At 43.2% G+C, this 20595-nt stretch overlaps 1 protein-coding gene across 2 annotated transcripts; it reads right to left on the reverse strand.

Moving 5' to 3' along the window:
* Positions 1–9610: 9610 nt before the first annotated feature.
* Positions 9611–18057, reverse strand: FAM110C (family with sequence similarity 110 member C). 2 transcript variants are annotated; one of them, XR_009957784.1, is made up of 3 exons: positions 16989–18057; positions 14235–14265; positions 9611–13429 (listed from the first exon to the last, which is right to left on the reverse strand). XR_009957784.1 is itself a non-coding variant. In XM_062571133.1 (2 exons), the coding sequence occupies exon 1, from the start codon at positions 18055–18057 to the stop codon at positions 17014–17016; it is 1044 nt and encodes a 347-aa protein (XP_062427117.1). In that variant the 3' UTR covers positions 9611–13429; positions 16989–17013. The 2 variants fall into 2 exon arrangements, 1 of the variants encoding a protein (XP_062427117.1); XM_062571133.1 differs by lacking the exon at positions 14235–14265.
* Between the last annotated feature and the right edge of the window lie 2538 nt (positions 18058–20595).

The raw sequence follows: 20595 nt of genomic DNA on the forward strand, positions 1-20595 counted from the left end.
ACACTGTAGGCATGCTTCCAAAGCAGAAAGTCAAAATAAAAGATGTATTTGCTAGTGCAAGGAAATGGCAGAAATGAGCAAAACTGGCCAGTGTCTTTGTGATGCTGCAATTCATACTTTGCCTTAGGGTTTCAGCAAACAGCATCTGCACAACCTTGATGGCTAGGAATCAATAATATAGATTTCATCTGCAAACAGATGCAATCTCTGCCCCTTTATGGGAGGAGCAGCTAACACCTCAGGCAAATACAGCGTATGACTTTCAGGTGCACCTAGCAGAGTTCATGGAGAGTGTTGTGTAATGCGCAAACAGCTTTATTTTCATAATAAGCACAATGAAAAATCAAAGGGTAAGATATGAGGGGAAAAGACTCGAGGAAGGACAAACTAAGGGCAAAGTATAAAATAATTGATTTATAAATTGTTCATGATATTCATGTAAGTAGAGTTTAAGAAACATTAGCAGAAGGGTATCATTTTTTCAGGGAGGATTATTGGGATGTATGAAACCCCTTAAGCTACCAAATCTAGCAGCAGATCATGAGCTTTATTTTAAAGTATTTTATGGATTTTTATTTCCTAGCCACTTTTATTTCAGCCTAATGTTGTCTGTGTTTCCTGTATTTTTTTTCATTTATTTTCTTCTTTTCCCTCATTCTCCTTTTGTTTCTCTTTCAGAGATAACAGATTTTCCTTTTATCATTGGCTTCTGATCAAGCTCCCAATTTTGATAGGATTTTCATTTCTTTTTGCCTCAATTTGCCACCTATGAAATAAAGATGGCATTGCTTAATTAATACTCAGAGGCAGCGTTACAAGAGTTCCCAGATTACTGTTTGTAAATGACCTGAGCGTTTTATAAAAGTAGTGATAAAGCCATAGTCAGAGGATTTACACTTGTTAGAAAAAAAATACAGCTAAAAATGACATTGCTTTCACCTCCCTGTTTGCTGCAAATTGTATTTAACATATTTGATCACTGTACATGTACATCACAAGACCTGTCTTCATTTTTCTCTCCTTCTGACTATAGTGCAATTGTGAAAACTGCATGCAAACTCAAACTCATGTTCCAAAGTGTCTTTCATTTGGTTACACATTAACTGCTGCAGTAAGTTGTACGTTCACATATTATGATATCATCCAAATTCTAAGTTAATTTGAAAGCTTAATTTTCAGTGCATTACCACTGAAATGATCTGAAATATACAGAGAGAAATTTCTTTTTCTACAAAAAAATCAGGAAATATTTATATAGCAATAGAGAGACATTTCTAATTGCTTAAAAGGTATTTGGCTGTCTGGAATGCTAACAAATATTGAACTTTAATTCTAATAGACTAGAGAAAATATATGTATTGTGGTTTTAAGATTAAGGGAGCACAGCGCCTATACTCAATAGTGCTAGTACAGAATGTTTTGCAAGATTAATGATATAATGTGAGCTTTCTAAAATTCTTGTCACAGCGGTTCTGGTCCTTACCTATAGCAGAAAAGTAGTTATGCTTTGGATGCACTTCAAATTATTTTTTCCTCCTTACAGTTCAACTGAACAAATAATAATTAATTTGGTTGAAATTATCCATGGAAAAAAATCTTTTTTTTTTTCCCCAAACAATGAAAATGAGCCTATCTCAATGACATGTTCAAGTCAAGAGCTACAGCTTCTGTACTTGATTTCCCATTTTTCCTTGTGGGCCAGATTCTCTGGGCATACTACTTCCTCAGCTATGTACTGTGATGTTTTTTGTTGACCTGTGGTTCTTCTTTATGGCAAAAATACATTTCTTTTCACAGATTTGCATTTTTGGTGGAGAGTCAAAATTTTCTGGGGGAAAATCTGTTCAGTACTTTTGTGTAAAGCATGAACTGAATAAAATTCAAGCTTCATTACGAAATAAATTTGTTGGAAACATTTTGACCAGTTTTACCATTCAGAAATCTAGATTTATGTACAATAATGACTCACACATCCTTCCCCCACTGATTTTCAACACCTTGGCTCCTGTTTTCACAATCTGTTTTTTCCTCTTTCATTCGGAGAAACACAAAGGCAGTTGTAATCAATCCCGGCCCTGCTTTTCCTTTCCTGTCCAACCCTTGCTTCATTCTTTTGGCTTAAGACCCAGTTCTTTTCTGAGACGGGAACACACTACTTGATCTTTCAGATTTGTCATCTGAGTTGTGCCCTATCAAAGAGCTATACCAAATGTCACCGCAGCTCAGTTAGCACCACTTTGAACTGAGGGTTTGGAGTTTAAAATAGCCGTAAGAAGGGAGACTGAGAACAACAGACACGAAGGAGTTGTCACCGACAGCGGCACCCTCGGGAAGTTCATTAATATTCCAAGGGTAGGTTTATCTTTAACTAGGCTGTTCCTAAAGAAGAAAGTACACGTTTTACACTTTATACACTGGTGTGCTACTGCCTTGACACGTTTCCTAAGCTCTGCTAGCTGAGAGGTGCTCGAGTCCCTTTGCCGCATGAGGATATTCCGTCGGCGTTGGTGTTGCAGCATTTCTTCCTGGGGATTTTAGATTTGACAAACTGGAAAAAGAACTGATGTCTGTAGCCACATCGAGATGGCAGTTTTCAGAAACAGTCGCCATTCTGACCAAAGCGCTTTATCTCAACAAAGGATAAACAAAGTAATCACATCTTTCCCTAAAATCCCAGCAGACATGGCTTCAGACACACGAAGAATTCACAACTGCTTCACAGGTTACGAGCATCAGTTGAGGGTGGGTTGCTCCTGTCTAATTTTAGCCAGCAAAGGTTAGCAGTGCGGTCCAAGCTGGCTATCCAGTACTCAGTTATGAAATACAGGTAGCTCCAGAAGTGACTCATTCCTCCTCCCCAAATCCATCTGAAGAGCAATGAGTCACTGACCGCAGCCAGGAGCTGGGGCCATGAGCTGGGGCTAGAGGGTTAAAGCTAGGCGAGATGTGCTGCTGCTGATAATGTTTGTGTTGGTCTGAGCATGCAACAAATCACGGCACCTCTGCCGGGAACGGCCTGCGGGAACGGCCTGCGAGCGAGGCGTCATCGCCTCTCCTTGGAGCGGGCTACGAGCACGCGCTTGGGCAGGCACGGCAGCTCACCCGACAGGCGCTGGCAAGTTAAGCAGCCGGGGCAGAGCCCTCAGCACCCGAGTATGTTTGTATAGCTGGCTCTGAGGCGCTTTCGATAAACAGGCGTATGACTCTGGAAAGGCTGTGGGTGCTTTTCTAATGCTACACCATTTCAAATAGCCCAAGCTATTACTAAATATATTACTAAGCCCCTCCTCTTGACTGCAGAATCAAGAGGCTCTTTTCATCTGCAGGTACTACAAAAAACTAATCACTTGCTTAGTGAATTGCATCGAGAATCTTTGAGCTGGAAAAGCATAACATCATGTAAAGGCAGTATCTAGTCTCCACGACTTAAAATAATTTCTCCAGTTGGCTGTTTTACCTTAGAAGAACATCAGGCTTGCACAGCATAGTGAAACTGTCTTCATTATTTTCAATAAGATCCAAATAGTCCAGGTGACCATTCTCTTTATTCCTGATTTATTTTTCTTGCATCTTCACACCGTTGAAAATCCCATCCTCACAGCTACAGATTGATTCTTCCCACAGTCTGGGACCTTTCCAGTTCACCTTGTTCCTTGTGTTTTTAATTCTAGAAACCCCCTTTTTACTGCTTTCATTTTCACTTCCTCATTCAGCCACGCTAGCTTTGCTGTTACTTCTGATGGGTTTGTCGCTACATAGCACACTTCTCCCTGGGGAATACATCCATTTGTTTGCATATTTTGTGTTTCCAGCCTGTCTTCTTCCCTGCCATCACACTGTCCCATTTGATTTCGCTCCGGACTGCCTGTGTTTACTTCCTGCGCTGATGGAATTTTTGATCGCTTTATGTTTCATTCTTGATCATAGTGACAGAGGTGTAATCTGGACTGTTTAGGTGTCATCACTTGGTCTCCAGCTATGCCTTTGAGGTTAGTCACAACAAACAGAAGCACATTTGACTGCTATGGAAGTTGCATCATTTCCATGTTAATACTATTTCTACTGGGTGAAGCTTTTGTTTTGCAGTCACACCCAGAATTTTAATGTGCTGCATGCTATACACATACAAGAAAAGATAGTGCCTACACATGGCCAGACACGCTGAAAACAAAAACTCCTCTGAACCACCAACATGGATGAATACCAAAATGGAAGAAAAATATATTTTGGAGAACTAGTATCCTTCTCATTTTTACCCAGATTCATGATCTGAATAGTCCTGAATGTTTGGATGGTTTTGATCTGTATCATGATGTATTCTTGGAAAGATTAAATGTGATTTTTTTCTTTTCTTTTATTTTCTTTGCTGCTGAATACATAGAAAAATGTTGATTGAAATTAGGATAAGAAAATGAGTCTTTGGTCAGCATTTATTTATTTTAGCAATGAGCTAAATCATTTTAAGCTGGACCCAAGCTGGAAATACGTGTTTGCAATCTCTATAGAAGGACAAATACAAGATTGTTTGAAATAGCAAAGCATTCGCTTGGATGAAAAGAAACCTTGTCCTTTCCTTTAACTTATTTTGTTTATGTAGTAGGCATGTGCCTTGAGGCTGACACAGCTGCTCTGCGTGGACCAGCTACAGTGAGTGGTTTTAGAGGCCCAGTCAACCACCCCCTCTTCCTGGCAGGACCTCCTTTCACAGCAGTCTCTGCCCCTCATTCACCTCCTGCCACACAGCCGACAACCCAGGAAGACGCCCAGAAAAGCTCCAGCTAACTCAGGCAGGACGGGAGGTGGCCAGGGTGTTTTCTTTTGCACTTCGGCATATTTCAGAGGCTGGACCTGACTGGTTACTGTGACACAGTTGGTGGATGGCGACTGTCTGAACTGCAGAGCTGTTGCTTTGAGAGCAGATTTGCATCTTTTAGCCTCTGTAAGTTCTTGCATCATTGCAGCTAAAATGCTTTAAAACTTTGTGTGGCCACTCTTATTTCAGTTGGTTTTCTGTTTAGCTGAAACCTGTGGCAAATTGATTTGAACTAGACAGAGAGAGGACTGCTGAAGTACAATCGCACGTATGGAAGTTTGCAGCAGATTAACAGAATTGTTGTGAATCTTTTTTAATTCACAATTAAAGAAATTTAAATAGATTTTGATTCACACCTGTAGTTAAAGTTATGTAGTCTCTAGGCATCCAAACTGCAAACAGAACGTGAGTTACGCTCTGTGGGGAATCATCCCTTTTGCAACTTACTACCTCCAACCTTGCCAGCTCTGCTAAACCTTTAGATATGCTGTAAATGCATTTCTTAGGGTACACTGAAGAAAGTGACCTGATAATTTTGGAAGGCCTTTTCTCATGTCTGGTTTAATTAAATCTATGGATAAATATTCAGACTGTAGGTTTTATATATTATGCACGTGACAAAAAAATCCACATAAAATATATCAAATTATATAATTTGGGGAGCTAAACGCTCCCTCCAAATTTTTTCCTTATATTTCCTAGAATTCCATAGGAGGACACAATTTTCTGTTACACTGTATTAATGTTTGCAATGAAGAGATCTGCCATATTTTCCTATGCACTGCCGATTCATCATCAAAGTTAGTTTTGACATTGGTTGGAGTGTTTTGCATATGAGGACCATGGCTAATGCTGAGGCCTCTGTCCTCAGGTAAGATGAGAGGCTCTTATAAGACAAAGCACATTGATTTATTCTATAAATTTGAACATTAGGAGCATTTATGTGTAATGGTCTGAGAACAGATAGAAGTAGCAAGAGAAGTGGCTGTAAACAGGGATTTTAGACAAAGTGGCTGTGGAAGAAAACCATCCAGTTGAATACAAAATAGTGAGACTTAGTATCAGCAAGTAGAGAAGCCCTAACTGGGTGGCTTTGTTTCCTTAATGGTTTCAGAGCAACATAAGATGATATATGAATGTCTCACATTGGAGGAACAAGACAGTTGCTTTTAGCAACTGGAGTGTTGTACATTTAAATGATTTAAATAACTGAAAATAGAAGAAATTCAGGGACTCTAAACTATGACTCTTTTTTGGAAGATTACACTGAAGTTCTTCCAGGTGTCCTCCTGTGGGAAGGTGGCTAAATCCAGCCTGAGCAGGGAAAGGAGGAGTTCCTGCATCCACAGCAGCAGCTGCAGAGCTGTCCTCTAGGGCCAAGTTTGAGGTGAAACTCCTCAAGATCTGCTCTTGAGGATTATGCGATTGTCAGACTTTGTATAGTGATTGACAGTAAAACATTAAATCCTTTTTGGTAATGGGGAGAAAGAAAGATTGCTGCTGCAGAGCCAGTAGAAGGAGGCAGCTCTGAAGGAAGTGGAAAAGGCCTAAGTGTGCCTCAATCTGTTTACAGAGCAGGTTGGAGAAGTAAGTTATACTTCAAACTATGAAAATAGAAGGAATATTTCTAAAAGGCTATAGAAAAAATAAGGGAAGATTAGAAAGTCAGGTAGACTTAGCTCCATTTTAGCTGAGCATCTCACTTTCATTAAACCCAATAGCTGCCCAGAGATTAGATCAGCTTGTGTTTGCAATTCAACCCAGTAGAATAAGTTGTATTTCATGTTTGTTGATGGTGGGTGTGATAAACTGCTTGCTTTTTAAATTTACTTTGCTGTAGAAATTGAATGTTGAGTGAGGGCTGGTCCCTAAGAAATGACGGGCAGGCTGCACCTTTCTTACAAGTTCAAGAGTTTCCTGGCTATGTTGGGTCTCAGGCATGAGTGCTTCAGGTCCATTTCCTTTTTGCAGTTCTGCTTCTGAAAAGCCTACACAATTTACTTTGACTGGCCTGATGTTCTTCTTTATTTGGATGCACTGGAGTTCCTAGAAGATTTAGACTACATTTTACTTTGAAAAAAAAAATCTTATATGGTGTTTGTTTTTGCAGTAGCTGCACTCTGAGCTCTTCACAGACAAAGTGTCAGATCACAGCTCTGAGAAACTTATCACTGAAATGAGCTAAAATCAAGCCAAGGATGATGCTACCCACAGGTATTGAAGAGTAAAAGAGAAAATAATAAAAAAAATCATGCTATAAGCTATGCAGAAAGAGCTATGTACATGAAAAAGGACTGGAGAGTTGTTATAGTAAATTCTCTACTTAGCTATGCGGTTCATTTGTTCCTTGTCACTTTGCATATTTAGTTTTTAGTTTGCTCTGGAGAGGGACAGATAGAAGTTGAGCAGAAAGATTTAAATCTTAACTGGAAACATTATTCAGGAAAAAAAGACTGTACAGGAAGTAGCAAATAGTGCTTTGTGTAACATAATCACCCATGAATGAGGTCGTTGGAAATGTAAACACAGAAGGGGACTGTCAGAGAGGGCATGAGATGAGCAATTCAGACTCCTGACTAACTGGGGAAGTGTTTAAGACTTCTTGCTCACCAATGACAAAAATAGTGGTGGTGTAGGAAGAGGGTGAGTTAAGTGGGAGGAGTAATCCCAGCAACCTTCTTAGCTAGCTCACTTGTGCCAGTATCTTTTTATCTTGACTCTGATCCGTTCAGCACTGTTATGTTGCTTAACACCTGATGAATAACCATCTGTTTTTGTGGTAATTGTCAGTGCTTACTACCCTCTGGTTCTTGCTACAGCCTGTGGAAAAAAACAAAAAATTGGTGTTCCCATGGGGTAATTGGTTGTTGAAGAAAATGGAAATTAAAAACAATCAAAGCTCTTAGGTCTTTCTAATCGTATTATTTGCTGAAACAACCTAGCTTCCCTACAAAATAGCAAACTGATTTTTATTTTATGTTCTTGCAAGAGCAACGTTGATTTCCGAGATGGATATTATGACTCATTTTGAGCTGGAGTTTGTTTTATCTCTGTTACTCTTTGTTTATCTGTTATATAGTGAAATTTTACTGGCAAGTGCAAATGCTCAAAACGCACACTACCTTTTGTCACAGAGACCTCCCTAGACTAAACCACCTGTTACATCATTGCCCACAAATGAGCTGAAAGGTCCTTTCTAATCTCACTTTCCAATGTTCCACTTAAGTCAACTGATTGCCCATTTAGTCCAGCAGAGAATTTGGCCCATGATAACTTAGCTATTTAATATTCAAAGCAAAACAAGGAAAACCAAAGCACAATCACATGCCCCCCAAAACATGCCCCCAAATGAACAGCATTGTACTACTTACTTATAAAACATATCTAAGACAAATATGGCTAAGCCACTAAAACCTCACAATATTGCTTATCTGTCTGCCATTGACATAAAAAATACTTTGTCAAAGCCCTTGTTGTTGCCTTAAGGCACTAACATCTACAAAATACCTGAAAAGATCTTTTTCCAGTCACTAAATCTTTGCAGAGTTTCTTTCCAAAACCCATTTATGATCTTGAGATGAATCAAAATAGGTGAATCAGTAAGCTGTGGAGTTTAAAGCCTGTAGGTCTATCTTGCTTATAGCAGACAGACTAAGAAGCTTGCAAATCTTTATTTCTAGCAGAAATTCACTGGACTTCATAAAATGTGGGATGAAAGTCCTACGTGAGAAAGGACTGCAGGAGGAGTCTTAATATAATAATTGCATTCCTAAATGCTCAGCTGGGCTGTAGCCTGAGGATGTTCACTGGCTGCGACTGCTCCTTCATCCCTAGGGCAACAGCACCAGTAATGGGTTGCTGAGGGACATTCACCTGCCTAGAAAGGGGGAGGCATAACTTGCATTGTACCCTCCACAGGTGCAGGTCAGCCAGAATTTGCGTGGGGAAGGCTGCACATCGGTGATGATAAGGTTCCTTTCAGTTTTTTATGGAAGCACTCAGTTTGCGCAGTGAGCATCAGTTAGCTTTACCTCCAGCCGCGTTCAGATGTTTGTCAATGAAACACTTCTGTCTGAGCAGATTAGACCATACCAAAAAGATAATTATGCAGCCGGAGTGTATTGGTCTCTGGTAAAAACCTCATCATGATTGCTGCTGCTTTCTTCAGAAAATACATACACAGGGAATTATCTCTGTCACATATATTGAATTCTTCCCATGGAATCTAGTCAAAAAAGGCTTGTTAAAAAGACTCCTGAGATACACTTTTTTCAAACAGAACTTCAAATATGTTGTGACCTTGGACACTGGTTGTGTTTGTTGGTGATGAATATAGTATTGCCTGAAACATGCTGTAGTTTCTGAAAGTTTATAAAACCAAATATAATACTAAAATCTGGGAAAAATTACTACCCTTCATAAATAAACTGTGTATCTTTTCAGTTTAGTTCTGAAATAAAAATACTGAAATACTGTGAAGCAACCCTAGCACCACCTTATTTCAAATTTATTGACACTAAAAGTTACCTTCAGTGCTATCTCCTTAAGAGATTCCCTGCTCTACTTCTTATCCAGGGCCTTGGTATGGTCCAGGGAAGTAGCCACACTTAAATGTGTTCACAGCCATTTAATAGCAGGCTCACTTGCAGAGAAACTAATTTGGTAATGAGATCCTGGCTTTAAAGTAATAGTACCCTAATGGAAACAGCAAAATAAAAGTATATATTTTCAAGCAAAAACTATTAATTTCCAGTGTTGCATTTTTATTTATATGCATTCAGTAATATACAGGTTTTTTTGTATGAAAATAAACATAGCAACTTAGAAACTTCCATACTAGATCTGACCAGTACTTGACTTCACAGCATTCAAAAAAGGATGAAAAAAACCTTACAGCAGGCAACACAGGATGACCTGCTCCCAGGAGAAAGCTTCTCCTTAATCCCCATCAATATGATGCTCAGCTGATTTCACAAAGCATGAGGACTTATATGCCTTGAAACATTAATACACATTTTATAAAATAATCTGTACCTGTTACTTAGAGAGTCCTGTATATTAATATTTACACTATATTACAAGAATTACAGACTCCATCCAATGCCTTTACTGCAAATAGTAGCTTCTAGGCCATAAAAAACAGACTATCTTTCACCTGTTGTGCTATAGCCACGGACCTTGCCCCTTGTCACAGTAATAGTGCATTTTGAAACACTGGGGTATAAATAGATGTTAGCACTGCACACTTGCACTCACATTTGACTATTTAAGTTTACACAGCTCTGGTTAAACAAAACTGTTCAGTTTATGACTTGTCTTCACCCTCAGCCCTGATTTTAGGTTTTCAAGAAGACTAATCCTAACTCGATCAGCAAAGCTTTTGCTCATTCCACAACAGCCCACTTTACAGAAAGAAATCCTCTTCCAAATCACACGTCTTTTATAATTAAACAGAAGAAAAAATATGGTAATTGATAGAAAATGGATAAAATTAACATTTTTTCTCATTTTGAGGGATATGACTGAAACACCCCAAAAAGGAAAGAAAAGCATGTAACAGTAACAGGACCTGAGGAAGAATAGTGCTCCTACTGCTGTGGAATAAGAACTGAAGATATCAATTCCCAAGATTTATGGAGAAAGAAGGATTGTCAGCTACTGTCTTCCTGGTATACTAGGAAAGGTAGGCTATTAGCCTATCCAGCAGATTTTTAAAGAAAGAGAATGTATAGCTTATCAGGGAAAGATCTCAGAGAAGTCCAAATCTTCTCTGAAGTAAATAATGCCATGGAGAGTTTAGGGTTCCTATGAAAGTTTGAACAAAGACAGTTAAATTTTGCTACTATCAGTGTGAAAAATCACCACAGCACTGTTAAATAGTGCATAAAGTTAGAAAGTGGGATTAAAAGAAATCAGAAACAGGCCAATTCTGATTTCACTAATATCTATCAAAAAATCTTCCCTGATTTTGAACAAGGCTGATGATCTGTATTTTCAGACAAATTAAATACCTTCCTTCCTACCATTTAAAATCCACTACCAATGCATCCTCCCATTTCTTCCTGGCAGAATCATCTTAACTTTCTAGAACTTCTGATAGAAAAAAAACAATAAACAAATATAAGTTTGAAAATTAAACTAAAAATCTTTCTCTGGAAACAAAGCAAAACAATTCTCTTCTATTGTGGTGAAGCACTGATTTGTAAGGCAAAAGATTTTTCCTGAACTCCAAGCTGTCTACAGGCATTAATATGTATTTTCAAGGAAAAGAAGTCATTAGCTTTTGACAAAAGCATTTAAATAATTATATGGTACAGTACCTTACAAAATAAGCATGAGAAGTACAGATATACCAGGTTATGTTCCTGACTAATAAATGTAGATTGTGTTCCTTAAAAACTGCACCTTCAGTGCATAAATCTTATCCTATTAGCAGCATCCTGAGATGTAGTTTTCCAAGAATCATTCTTTAATAAAAATGTAACAAATACACACAAAATTTAATTATTTAACAAAAATATCCCCATGTACTAGCTTCCCTCTAAGTCTGCAGAAGCTCAATAATGCAAACTGCTTAGTTTTCTGCTAAGTGTAAAGCAGGCTCAACAATTATTTTATCTGGAAGTGTTATCTATCTATCTATCTAGACAACTTCAGACATGTAGACCTTAGCATATAACACTAAAACAATAAAGACAAATGCCCTGCATTCTCAAACAGTTACTGTAATTGAGAAATAACTATCCAGTGACTGAAAAGCACATTGAAGACAGATGTAAATTCAACCAGGCAACCTTGCTGTGAATTTCACTGATATCAACTGAAACATGTGATAAGCACTTAAAGGGCAAGTCTGTCAGCGCATGGAGTTTGTAGAATTTAAAATAGAAAACTGTTCTTCCTACAATTAATGCTTTACACAATTGTTTTGGTTCACTCCTGCCCTTCTCACTTGCACAGACTTATTCACCAAGACTAACAAACACTTATAAATGCACCTCAAGTGGTTAATTTATTTATGCTTCCACCCTGATGTGCTGGCAGCTGTTATGGGTCAGAACACGGCAAGCACTGTTAGCTTAGCGCTGGCTATGTATAACCCTACTGGAATGTGGAGAATGAAATCTCATTTTTCTGGACTCGTTACAGTACAGGTCTGACAGCCAGGTAAAGTCCAGTGCTGCAAACAGGACACTATATCCATGGTAACACAAAGTAAACTTTTCACCTCTGCAGCACTCTAAGTTCTAGTTGTTGCTCCTTTGACTTCAGGGCAGCCATCACAGATCTGGCTTTCTGTTTGATTTCTTTTGGTAGTTTATAATATTTGCAAATAAACACTTTGGTGTAAGGCAGTTTTTAGTAAGTAATGACTGACTGAGGTAAATATCTAAGGCATAGCCAGCAAATTCTGTGATCTGCAAAGGATCCATTCACTACAGTGATGATACAAAGTACTTCTAGTCAATTTTAAAAATATATTTAGCTTGTCCATTTCAAATGAAGTATTACTACTTTAGTGATGATATTGAGTAAGTTGCTATCTATACTTGGGGTCTTACCCCATCCCAACTTTTTTCTGGCATGGTTTTGCCTGTGTCCTAGTATGCCTTCCTGCACAGTGCTACTCCAGACCCATGCTACATCCCATGCCTGGGATGTAATTTGCTAATGTGATTCTATAAGCCCTTTACTTGCGCTGCAAAAAATTAAAGATGTTAAATCGAAGGCTTCCAAATGCTGAAATACAACCCACTCTGGCAGCATCAGAGACATGTTGCAAACCAAGTCAAGGAGTCTGTGTAAATGTAAATTCCACTATTTTGGAGCAATGTAATATCCACACAAAATCATCTCTGATTTTGGACTACCTGTTTCTTAGAATTGTGCTCCTGAACAAACTTTAGGCAAAGTTTTTAATTCAGCATCTGAATTAAAAAGCTGGCTGAGCAAGCTACTGAGCAGACTAGATGGATACAAGGTATTCTAACTTGGTTTGGACACTCTTGAAGAAACAGAGGCTTGGCAGGGTTTTAGCTTACAGCATATTTACTAAGTATCCCAGATAAAGCTGCCATATTAGCCCTCACCAGCCAGGCAAATAGTGTCTAATGATGTCAGGCTGAGCCATGTTTAAACAGCCCTAGAAAGACAGTGCCTTTGAATGGCCGGGTGGAGCCTGTCTGCCTGCAAGGAACGCCTGACCCAGGGGTCATTGCCATCTCATTCCCACTTTCTCCTCCCATCACTGCTGACACATGCATCGCTGCAAAGAGATGGGTGTGCAACGCAAACCTTCTGTCATATCCCCGCATGGCATCCGGGGGTGGTGATCTGCTGCTGAATGTTAAGGTCTGTTGTAGATAGCAACCATGCTTTGCTTTTCTGGGAACTTTCACTTCCTGCTCTCCGCTGTGGCACAGTTCCCAACCTCTACTTCTTCTTGTTGTGCTCTTGAACATCCCTGTGTTTGTGGCAAAGAGTGAGGCTGCCTGGGGACAGGGGAGAGGGAATGAGGCAATAAGAAAATGCTAAACTTGGACAAAGTAGTCATGAGCCAGAAGAGGAAAAGTTCCTTCCTGTGTTTGCTGTTGTTCATCTTCCAAGACAGGGATCCTAAATAAAGAAAAAAAAAAGAGCATCCTTATTTATCACATCAGACAGGCATAAAGTGATACTCTTAAACTTTTATTCAGTTGGTTATTGCCAACATGATCAGTTCTTTTCCCATTGGATTTCCATTTGAATAATGAACAATTGAATGGTTTTGAAACTCAAGACTGAATAATCTGAACTCAAATAAGGAAGGAGGATGTACGGTGGCTTCTTAGAGCCAGTCAGGATTAACAGTGAGAGGAGCCAATCAAAATGAATTCCAGAGGTGAATTTAGGCAACTTCATGCAGTGAAACAGTGATGCCCATCTCACTGAGGACTTTTTTGAAGCTCACAACCCATGCTTAGACTTTGCAATAATCACTCTGATGAAACAAATGTGTTACGGAACTTGATGCTTCAAGCAGCTGTTTTATTTACATAGCGCCCCACCTGGCCCAGAAGAATTCATGAAAAATTAAGCTGAGAGCATAAAATATTAATAGAATGTTCACTGGCCCATAAAAACCCTGCAGTTTTGAAAAGGTGTTTTACACGTAATGAATGCTGGATTTTAGAAAAAAAGCTCTCTGCTTCTCTTTTACAAACAAGTGCAGCAATTTTCAAGCCTCTGTGCAAAATGAGGTGCCTCATTTGGTCTTTAGACTGTGGCTCACAAGCTCCAAGGAGACTACATCGCCTTACATGCAGTAGGTTTCCTCATATTAGTCCCTTAGCATACATGAGTCCATTGCCAGTTAATAACAACTAAGCAAACTACATAAAGCAAAATATGTGAATATAATAAAACCATTTAGATATCAAACCTGATGGCCCATTGTCAAAGAAAGTGTAGCACTGAAAGAAAAAATTAGCATTTGGGTATACAAGAAACACAAATATCACAACTCTCCATTTGGAGACTGTGGTGTGATAATCACTCTTAGCTTAAATTCCGCATTATAACTGTAATATTTAACTAATGGTAACTCTTGGTCACTCTTGGCCTTTATTCTGGGCACTGTGTGCTGATATTTTTAGCTGACCTTTCTGGTTCTGTGGCCTAATGGATAAGTACTTTCTCAGTTTTCAGAAATTAAGCTGGAAATAATGATAGCTCTATTACTGACATATATCTGCTGAGAGGCAGCCCTGGGATGTTTAAAATTAGGCTTATAATATGAACTCTGAGGATTAGTGTTTCCTAGACTGCCAAAAATAATGGTACCAAAGAACATTGCTGCCAGTGTAAAGCCCTCCCTCATGTTCTACTGTGACTATAATTTCAGTTTAAATGGTAAATTGCACCATTTCTAGGGTTATAGAACAGCCAGGGGAAAAGCAACTCTAAAATAGGTATTTCTAGATGTTAAAATTATTGCAGAATGACTTCACCTGTTGCTTGAATACAGCTGGTACTTACTCCATGCAAGTATTTTCACTACTCTGTTAGGCTATGTGCTATGAACAGCATCCTTTCTGAACTGCCATTTTGTCTTAGACATTTACCCCCAAAATGACACTGACTGAGCAGATGTGAAGTTACATCAGCCAGAATTTTGACTGTCCTAAAACAGCAGTGACAATCACAAACTCCTCCAGCTTGATTCCTGCTGCGTCTGGTCCTTTCCCCCATTTCATTGCCCCCAGGGCAATGAAAAGCTTTTTTTGTTTGTTTGTTTTTCTAAGGTTTGCTCTCAGGCTTATCAGCAGAGAGGACTTTGGAGGGCCCAGTCAAGTAGACCCTGACCCTTTTTGTCTGTGGATTCAGGCCAGGCAAGAGGGCCAGGCAGCAGCTGATGTGCCACTGCAGCACAAGCTATGGGGCTGCTCTGGGGCTCAGTCCCAGGAAAAGCCTCCCTGGTCCTGCAGGAAGCCCCTTTCCATCCTTTGCCTCTTCCTGCTCCAGACATCTTGGGGTGGTCGTTGTGATCTCGTCTCAGCTGTGGTGCTGGACACCCCGAGCACCCCGCAAATAAACAGGAAAAGGGCCCAAACCTGCTCTCCTGAGGGGGCTCCAGCTGGACCCGCGGTGACAACTGCGGCTGTCACCATGCACTGGCAGGGACCTTCAGGAGCCAACATGCTTTTAATTTCATCTTTCTTCATGGAAGTGGGGCTGTTTTTGTCATGAGGCCCCTGTTCACAGTGGAAGAAAGCGAGCACTGCCTTCTGTGTGCAGCGTTGTGACAAGCTGATAGCTGCAGGAAGCTTTGCAAACCACTGCCTGCATCATTTTGTTTTCTGTATCTCCCTTTCCTTTTATCACAGAAGGATGAGCAAGGAGGAATGATCAGCTCAGGAGAGCTCTTTCTTCTCTGTAACTTAATTTGGGGAAGGCTTTGTCACATAACAACGCTTGTGTAAGTTGTCAGCCTGTTACCTGACAACCACTCTTATCTCGAAGGGCTTAAAATGTTTGTGTGAAAATGTGTTCATTTCCCTTCTTCTTCCCTCTACGCTCAGGAAGAAAATTGTCTCTTGAGAAATATCCAGATTTTAAAAGTGATACAAATTGCATGTAATTTAAAATTATTTCAAGTAAGTTATATATATATATATATTTACATTATATAGATTAAAGGAATCAGGAATGACAGCCCCATGTCCATGTAAGAAAAAGACCCAAGCATTACATTTCTTCATGTTCATAAGGCCCAAATTCACTATCAGCAACTGTATCTACACTAAATGATATCCTTTCAATACATAGATTATGAACTGCAAGAAAGTATGCATGCAATCTTTGCAATCTTTCATCTCAAGAGGCAACTTTTAAATACCACATTGTAAGCATAGTGCCTATTCAAAGAGCTTCATGTATTGGGAATACTAGAATATATTTCTTTTCAGTAGATCAGATTCAAAGGAAGCACTAGCACAGCTTTTTCTAAAACCAGCTTTTTCCTGGGCTAAGTTTGGCCTACTTATTTATGTGGAGTAATCGATCTCCAAACCTGGCTGTGTCATGTTTGCATTATCTTTCGTTTAAGACAGTACAGTATCTCTCTATGCAGGGCGAACCACACAGCCGACTGCCAGCTGCCGGTGCCAAACCACACAGTGAAACCCACAAAGCTTCTCCCACTTCAGGAGAGCGAGGTCCACTCAAACCAAACAGGACAGAAAACTGAAAGCCTCTGAAATGCAAGGAGGTCAGCCTCAGCAAGCTTTTACGGTCCCAGACAGAAGCTGTGGGGAGAACTGGTTGCTGGGGACGCTGACCCTACTTAACGTGCCTGATGGTTTGTTGCAAGCAAAAGAGGGGAAGAGAGCGAGCGAGAGCGTGGAGGGGGAAGCTCTGACGGTGCAGTATACATACAGTGCACTCCTAACCATTAATAGTTTCAGTTCAGTCCGTTTTATCTAAGCAACCACAATTAAGGGTTGAATAATTTTCTAAGGTTTTCCTCACATTTAATGTAGCAGAAACTGGAGAAAACAAGGGGATAACAGCCCCTTGTTTAGCCCTCCTCAAAGGGCTAAAACAAACCAAGAAAAATCACGGGAAAGAGCAAGAGAAAACAGACGCGTATAACCTGCGCAGGCGAGGCTTTACACGCACACACGCGCGCACACACCTTGAGCGCCCCGGCCGCAGCGCCGTCAGGCCAGCTCCCGGCGCGCCGCGTGGGCCTCCTTGGCTTTCTTGCAGGTGTAGAGCCACTTGATTATGCGGGCGTTGCGCTCGACGACGGAGGTGCTGCTGGGCACCTGCTCGGCCAGCTCGTCCTCCAGCAGGCCGTCGTCCCCGCTGTGCCTCGTGAAGTCGCTTTCGGACGTCGCCACGCTGACGCTGCGCACCTTGAAGGAGACGCCGTCGGAAACGGCGGAGAAGTTCTCCCGGCCGAGGTCCTCGATGACCTCCGCGTCGAGGCCGCAGTACTTGAAGAAGGTGTCGAACTCGGAGAAGGACTTGGAGTAGCGAGAGCTGATGTCCGAGCGGGAGCGGTGGAGGCCGCCCCGCCTCACCTCCCGGGCCTCCGCAGGAGCGGGCGGCAGCTCCGGGGGTCTCTCGCGCTCCCGTGGGCGCTCGCCGGGCTCGCTCGGCTCGTGGTCGTCGCAGCCGGGCTCCCTGCTCTCCGCGCCGCTGGCCGCCTCCATGATCACGCTGGGCTTCTCCTTTGGGGGCCCGTGGAGCAGCCTCCGCACCACGCTGCCCCGCGGGCCGCCCTGGCCCTGGCCGCGCACGAACTCGCACTTCTGGCGGTAGATGACCAGGGAGTCGGGCCGCAGCTGCCTCCGGGGGTGGCTGCGGCGGGCGGCGGGGGGCCCGCGCGGCGGCGGTGGCGGGGCCCGGCGGGTGCACGCCGCCCCGCCGGCCGCCTCCGGCCCCGGGGGGCCCGGCCCGCCGCCGCCGCGCGCCCGGCCCGCCGCCTCGCGCTCCGCCGAGCAGCTCTCGCCGCTGCTCTCCGACGCGGAGCCGGGCACCCTCGCGGGCTCCTGCTTGCTGCTCGTTACCTGCTGGCTTTTCACGTACTTGGCCTTATCGGCCGCCAGCCGCTCCACGGCGCTCCTCCGGCCCGGGGTGCCGGCCTCCAGCTGCCGCCGCAGATACTCCGGCCCCTTGCTGAGCAGCCGCACCGTCTGCGAGGAGCGCAGGTCCGAGATGGCGTGCATTCCCACCGCTCGGCAGATTTCCGTGGGCATAGCAGTCCCAGGTGCACTGATCCCGCTTCCAGCCCTGGATGGGGGAAGGGGGGGGGAAGAGGGAAAAACCCCGCAGAAACAGCCTCTGCTCCACAGGCAGCGTCCGCCGCGTTTACGCGCTGGTGACAGCCGGGCACCGCGAAACACCTCCCGGCAGCCGTGGCCTCGCACATCCACCTGGCAGCTGCGCCGGCCCCGCGAGCCCAGGCAGCCAATCCCGCCGGCCGGCACGGCTCGGCTCGGCTCGGCTCGGCACGGCCCGCCGCTGCACGGCGCGGCCCGGCTCGCCTCGGCCCGCCGCCCCGCTGGAGGAGTGGCTCGGGCCGGCCGCGCTCCCCTGCCTCCAGCAAGGACAAGCCCCAGCTACAGTGTGTCTCCTCCTCTGGAGCTGGGATGAATCAGTATCCCGGAGGAGGGCTGGGGAGCCCGCGGCGGCCGGCACGGGCGCGTGGGTTGTGCCAGGGTGAAACTCCAGCGCTGCGCTGCTTCCCGGCAAGCGGTTCGGGTACAGCCTGTGCCGCCCAACCTGGGATATCCGCAGCACTCTCTCCTGCCTGCAGCATTTTCTCCTGCGCCCTTAGGGCCGGATCCTGCCGAGCACAGAGCTTCCCCCGCCCCAACCCCGGGAGCTGGCAGCTTCCACCTCTCCACTAACAGCACCGAGCCTGCCAGGTGCTGTGCTAAGAGGAATTTCTGCTGTTGTACTAAAGCAAAGCGACTCAGGCTTCAAAAACACAGAGCCCGGCAGCCTGAGGCGTGCGGCGAGCCGTGTGCGAGCGCTGCCTGCTCGCGGTGGCAGGCTCACCGGGGGGAGAGCCGCCGCCGTGCCCCTGCCTGCTCCCGGCAGCCTCCCAACGTGCCAGTGGCACCGGCAGGATCAGCACGACACGGCGTGTTAGCAAGCTCCTGGCCCGCAGCTGTACGGCGCGGACGCGCCTGTAAAACGCTGAGGGACCGCGGCAATCCTGGTCGCATTTTCCAAGGGTTTGCGCTTCCGAAGCACAGGGCAGATTCCCAGCGGAGCAGCATCCCTTCAAGGGCTGACGGCTCTGATCAGGCAGGACAGAGCCCTGTGCTGCAATTTAAACATCTAAAAATCAGACACCTAAATCGGAGGGAATCAGCTGGTGCAGCTGTTGTGTCTAACCATGTAATCGCGGGTGAGAAGCACCTCTCCTGTGGTCACCGATAACAAAATCATAGGTAGTTAATCTCCTAATATAAAAAAAGACCCCAGCTTGTATCTGCAAGTGTTTTCACACACAGTGATTTTTTTTCCTATTATTCTGGTGAGATCAGAGCATCAAAATGCTTTGGGGAACATTGACTCAGATCCATGCTTTACAGTCACTAAATTGTGGCAGACAGGCCACAGACTGAGAGATGGATATGGTGCTCCCTGTCCTTACTCGGAGGTTTTACAGTACACTGCTTTGCTAGTGGGAGCAATCTGCTCACGGCTGGGCAGCTGGAGAAGAGACATACCAGGCACCGTTATTTTCAGCACAGTGTTTGGTCCAGTGTTTGGGTGCACGTTCACCTCCGCAGCCGCTAGGAGCAGGGCGGTGGGTGCCTGATGGCTCTGGTGCACAGAGCTGCTCTTTTCCATGAGGGAAAGCAAGAGCTTAGGAGCTTCAGCCCCCCAGCGTCTGTGCCCTCCACACAAAGTGAGTCACTCCGAAAGGATCAGCCACATTTTTAGCCTCCTACCCTGGTAAGCCTAATTAACCTGGCTGACAGCTTCCCACTGTAAAAAAAGGGAAGGTTAAGACCAACTCTAAGGCAAGAGCCCAGGCTAACCCTACAGTGAAGATCCACCCAAAATAACATTCAGTAGAAATACTCCCTTTCCATCATGGTTATACAGCTGGGTTTCCCCTTGAATTTACATCCTCTTTGTTCCTAAATGTACAGGTCCTAACTCAGAAGGTCCCTTAACACCTGCTTCTGCCGGTTCCCCTTGACAGAATGCTTAAGCAGCTTAAATATATGGCCCTGCACTAGTGCATTTTGGGTTAGGATACTTGCCTGAACCAGGACAAAAACTCATGATGTACTTTGAGATCCCTTGGAGTAAAATGCTCAGGGGTAAGTGAAGTGGGCATATATTCTGAGAAAGACTTTTTTTTCTTCTACAAATATACAGAGAGAGCTGGCTCATACAGCAGCTTACTTAAAAATAATGCCCTCAAAAACTAAGGTAATACAAGTATAAATATAGTTAATGACTAAGGAGCCCTTCACTGTAAAACAGTTCAGGCACAGATGCACAACAGTCTAGTTAGTATCATTACATACTCAAATGCTTCATGGGATGCTGGGCTGATGGAGAAGGCTCCTTTCTTCTGTCAATGAAACTTAGCAATAAACCAGTAGCTGTGATGCACTTACAACTACGATTAAGGTTTCATTCTTGTTTCCATATTGGCTAGTTTGTCTTAAATTTTCTCTTCAACAGTTTGGAGTTTTATGACACTGTAAAATGTACCAACATATTTTCACAGTCCTTCTTATATTTTAATTTGTGTTCCAGTGTTT

This window comes from Rhea pennata, chromosome 3, assembly GCF_028389875.1.
Source record: "Rhea pennata isolate bPtePen1 chromosome 3, bPtePen1.pri, whole genome shotgun sequence".
Taxonomy (NCBI): Eukaryota; Metazoa; Chordata; class Aves; order Rheiformes; family Rheidae; genus Rhea; species Rhea pennata.

Coding starts and splice junctions, on each gene's coding strand:
- FAM110C (XM_062571133.1), bottom strand. CDS start 18,057: ATGCCCACGGAAATCTGCCGAGCGGTGGGAATGCACGCCATCTCGGAC.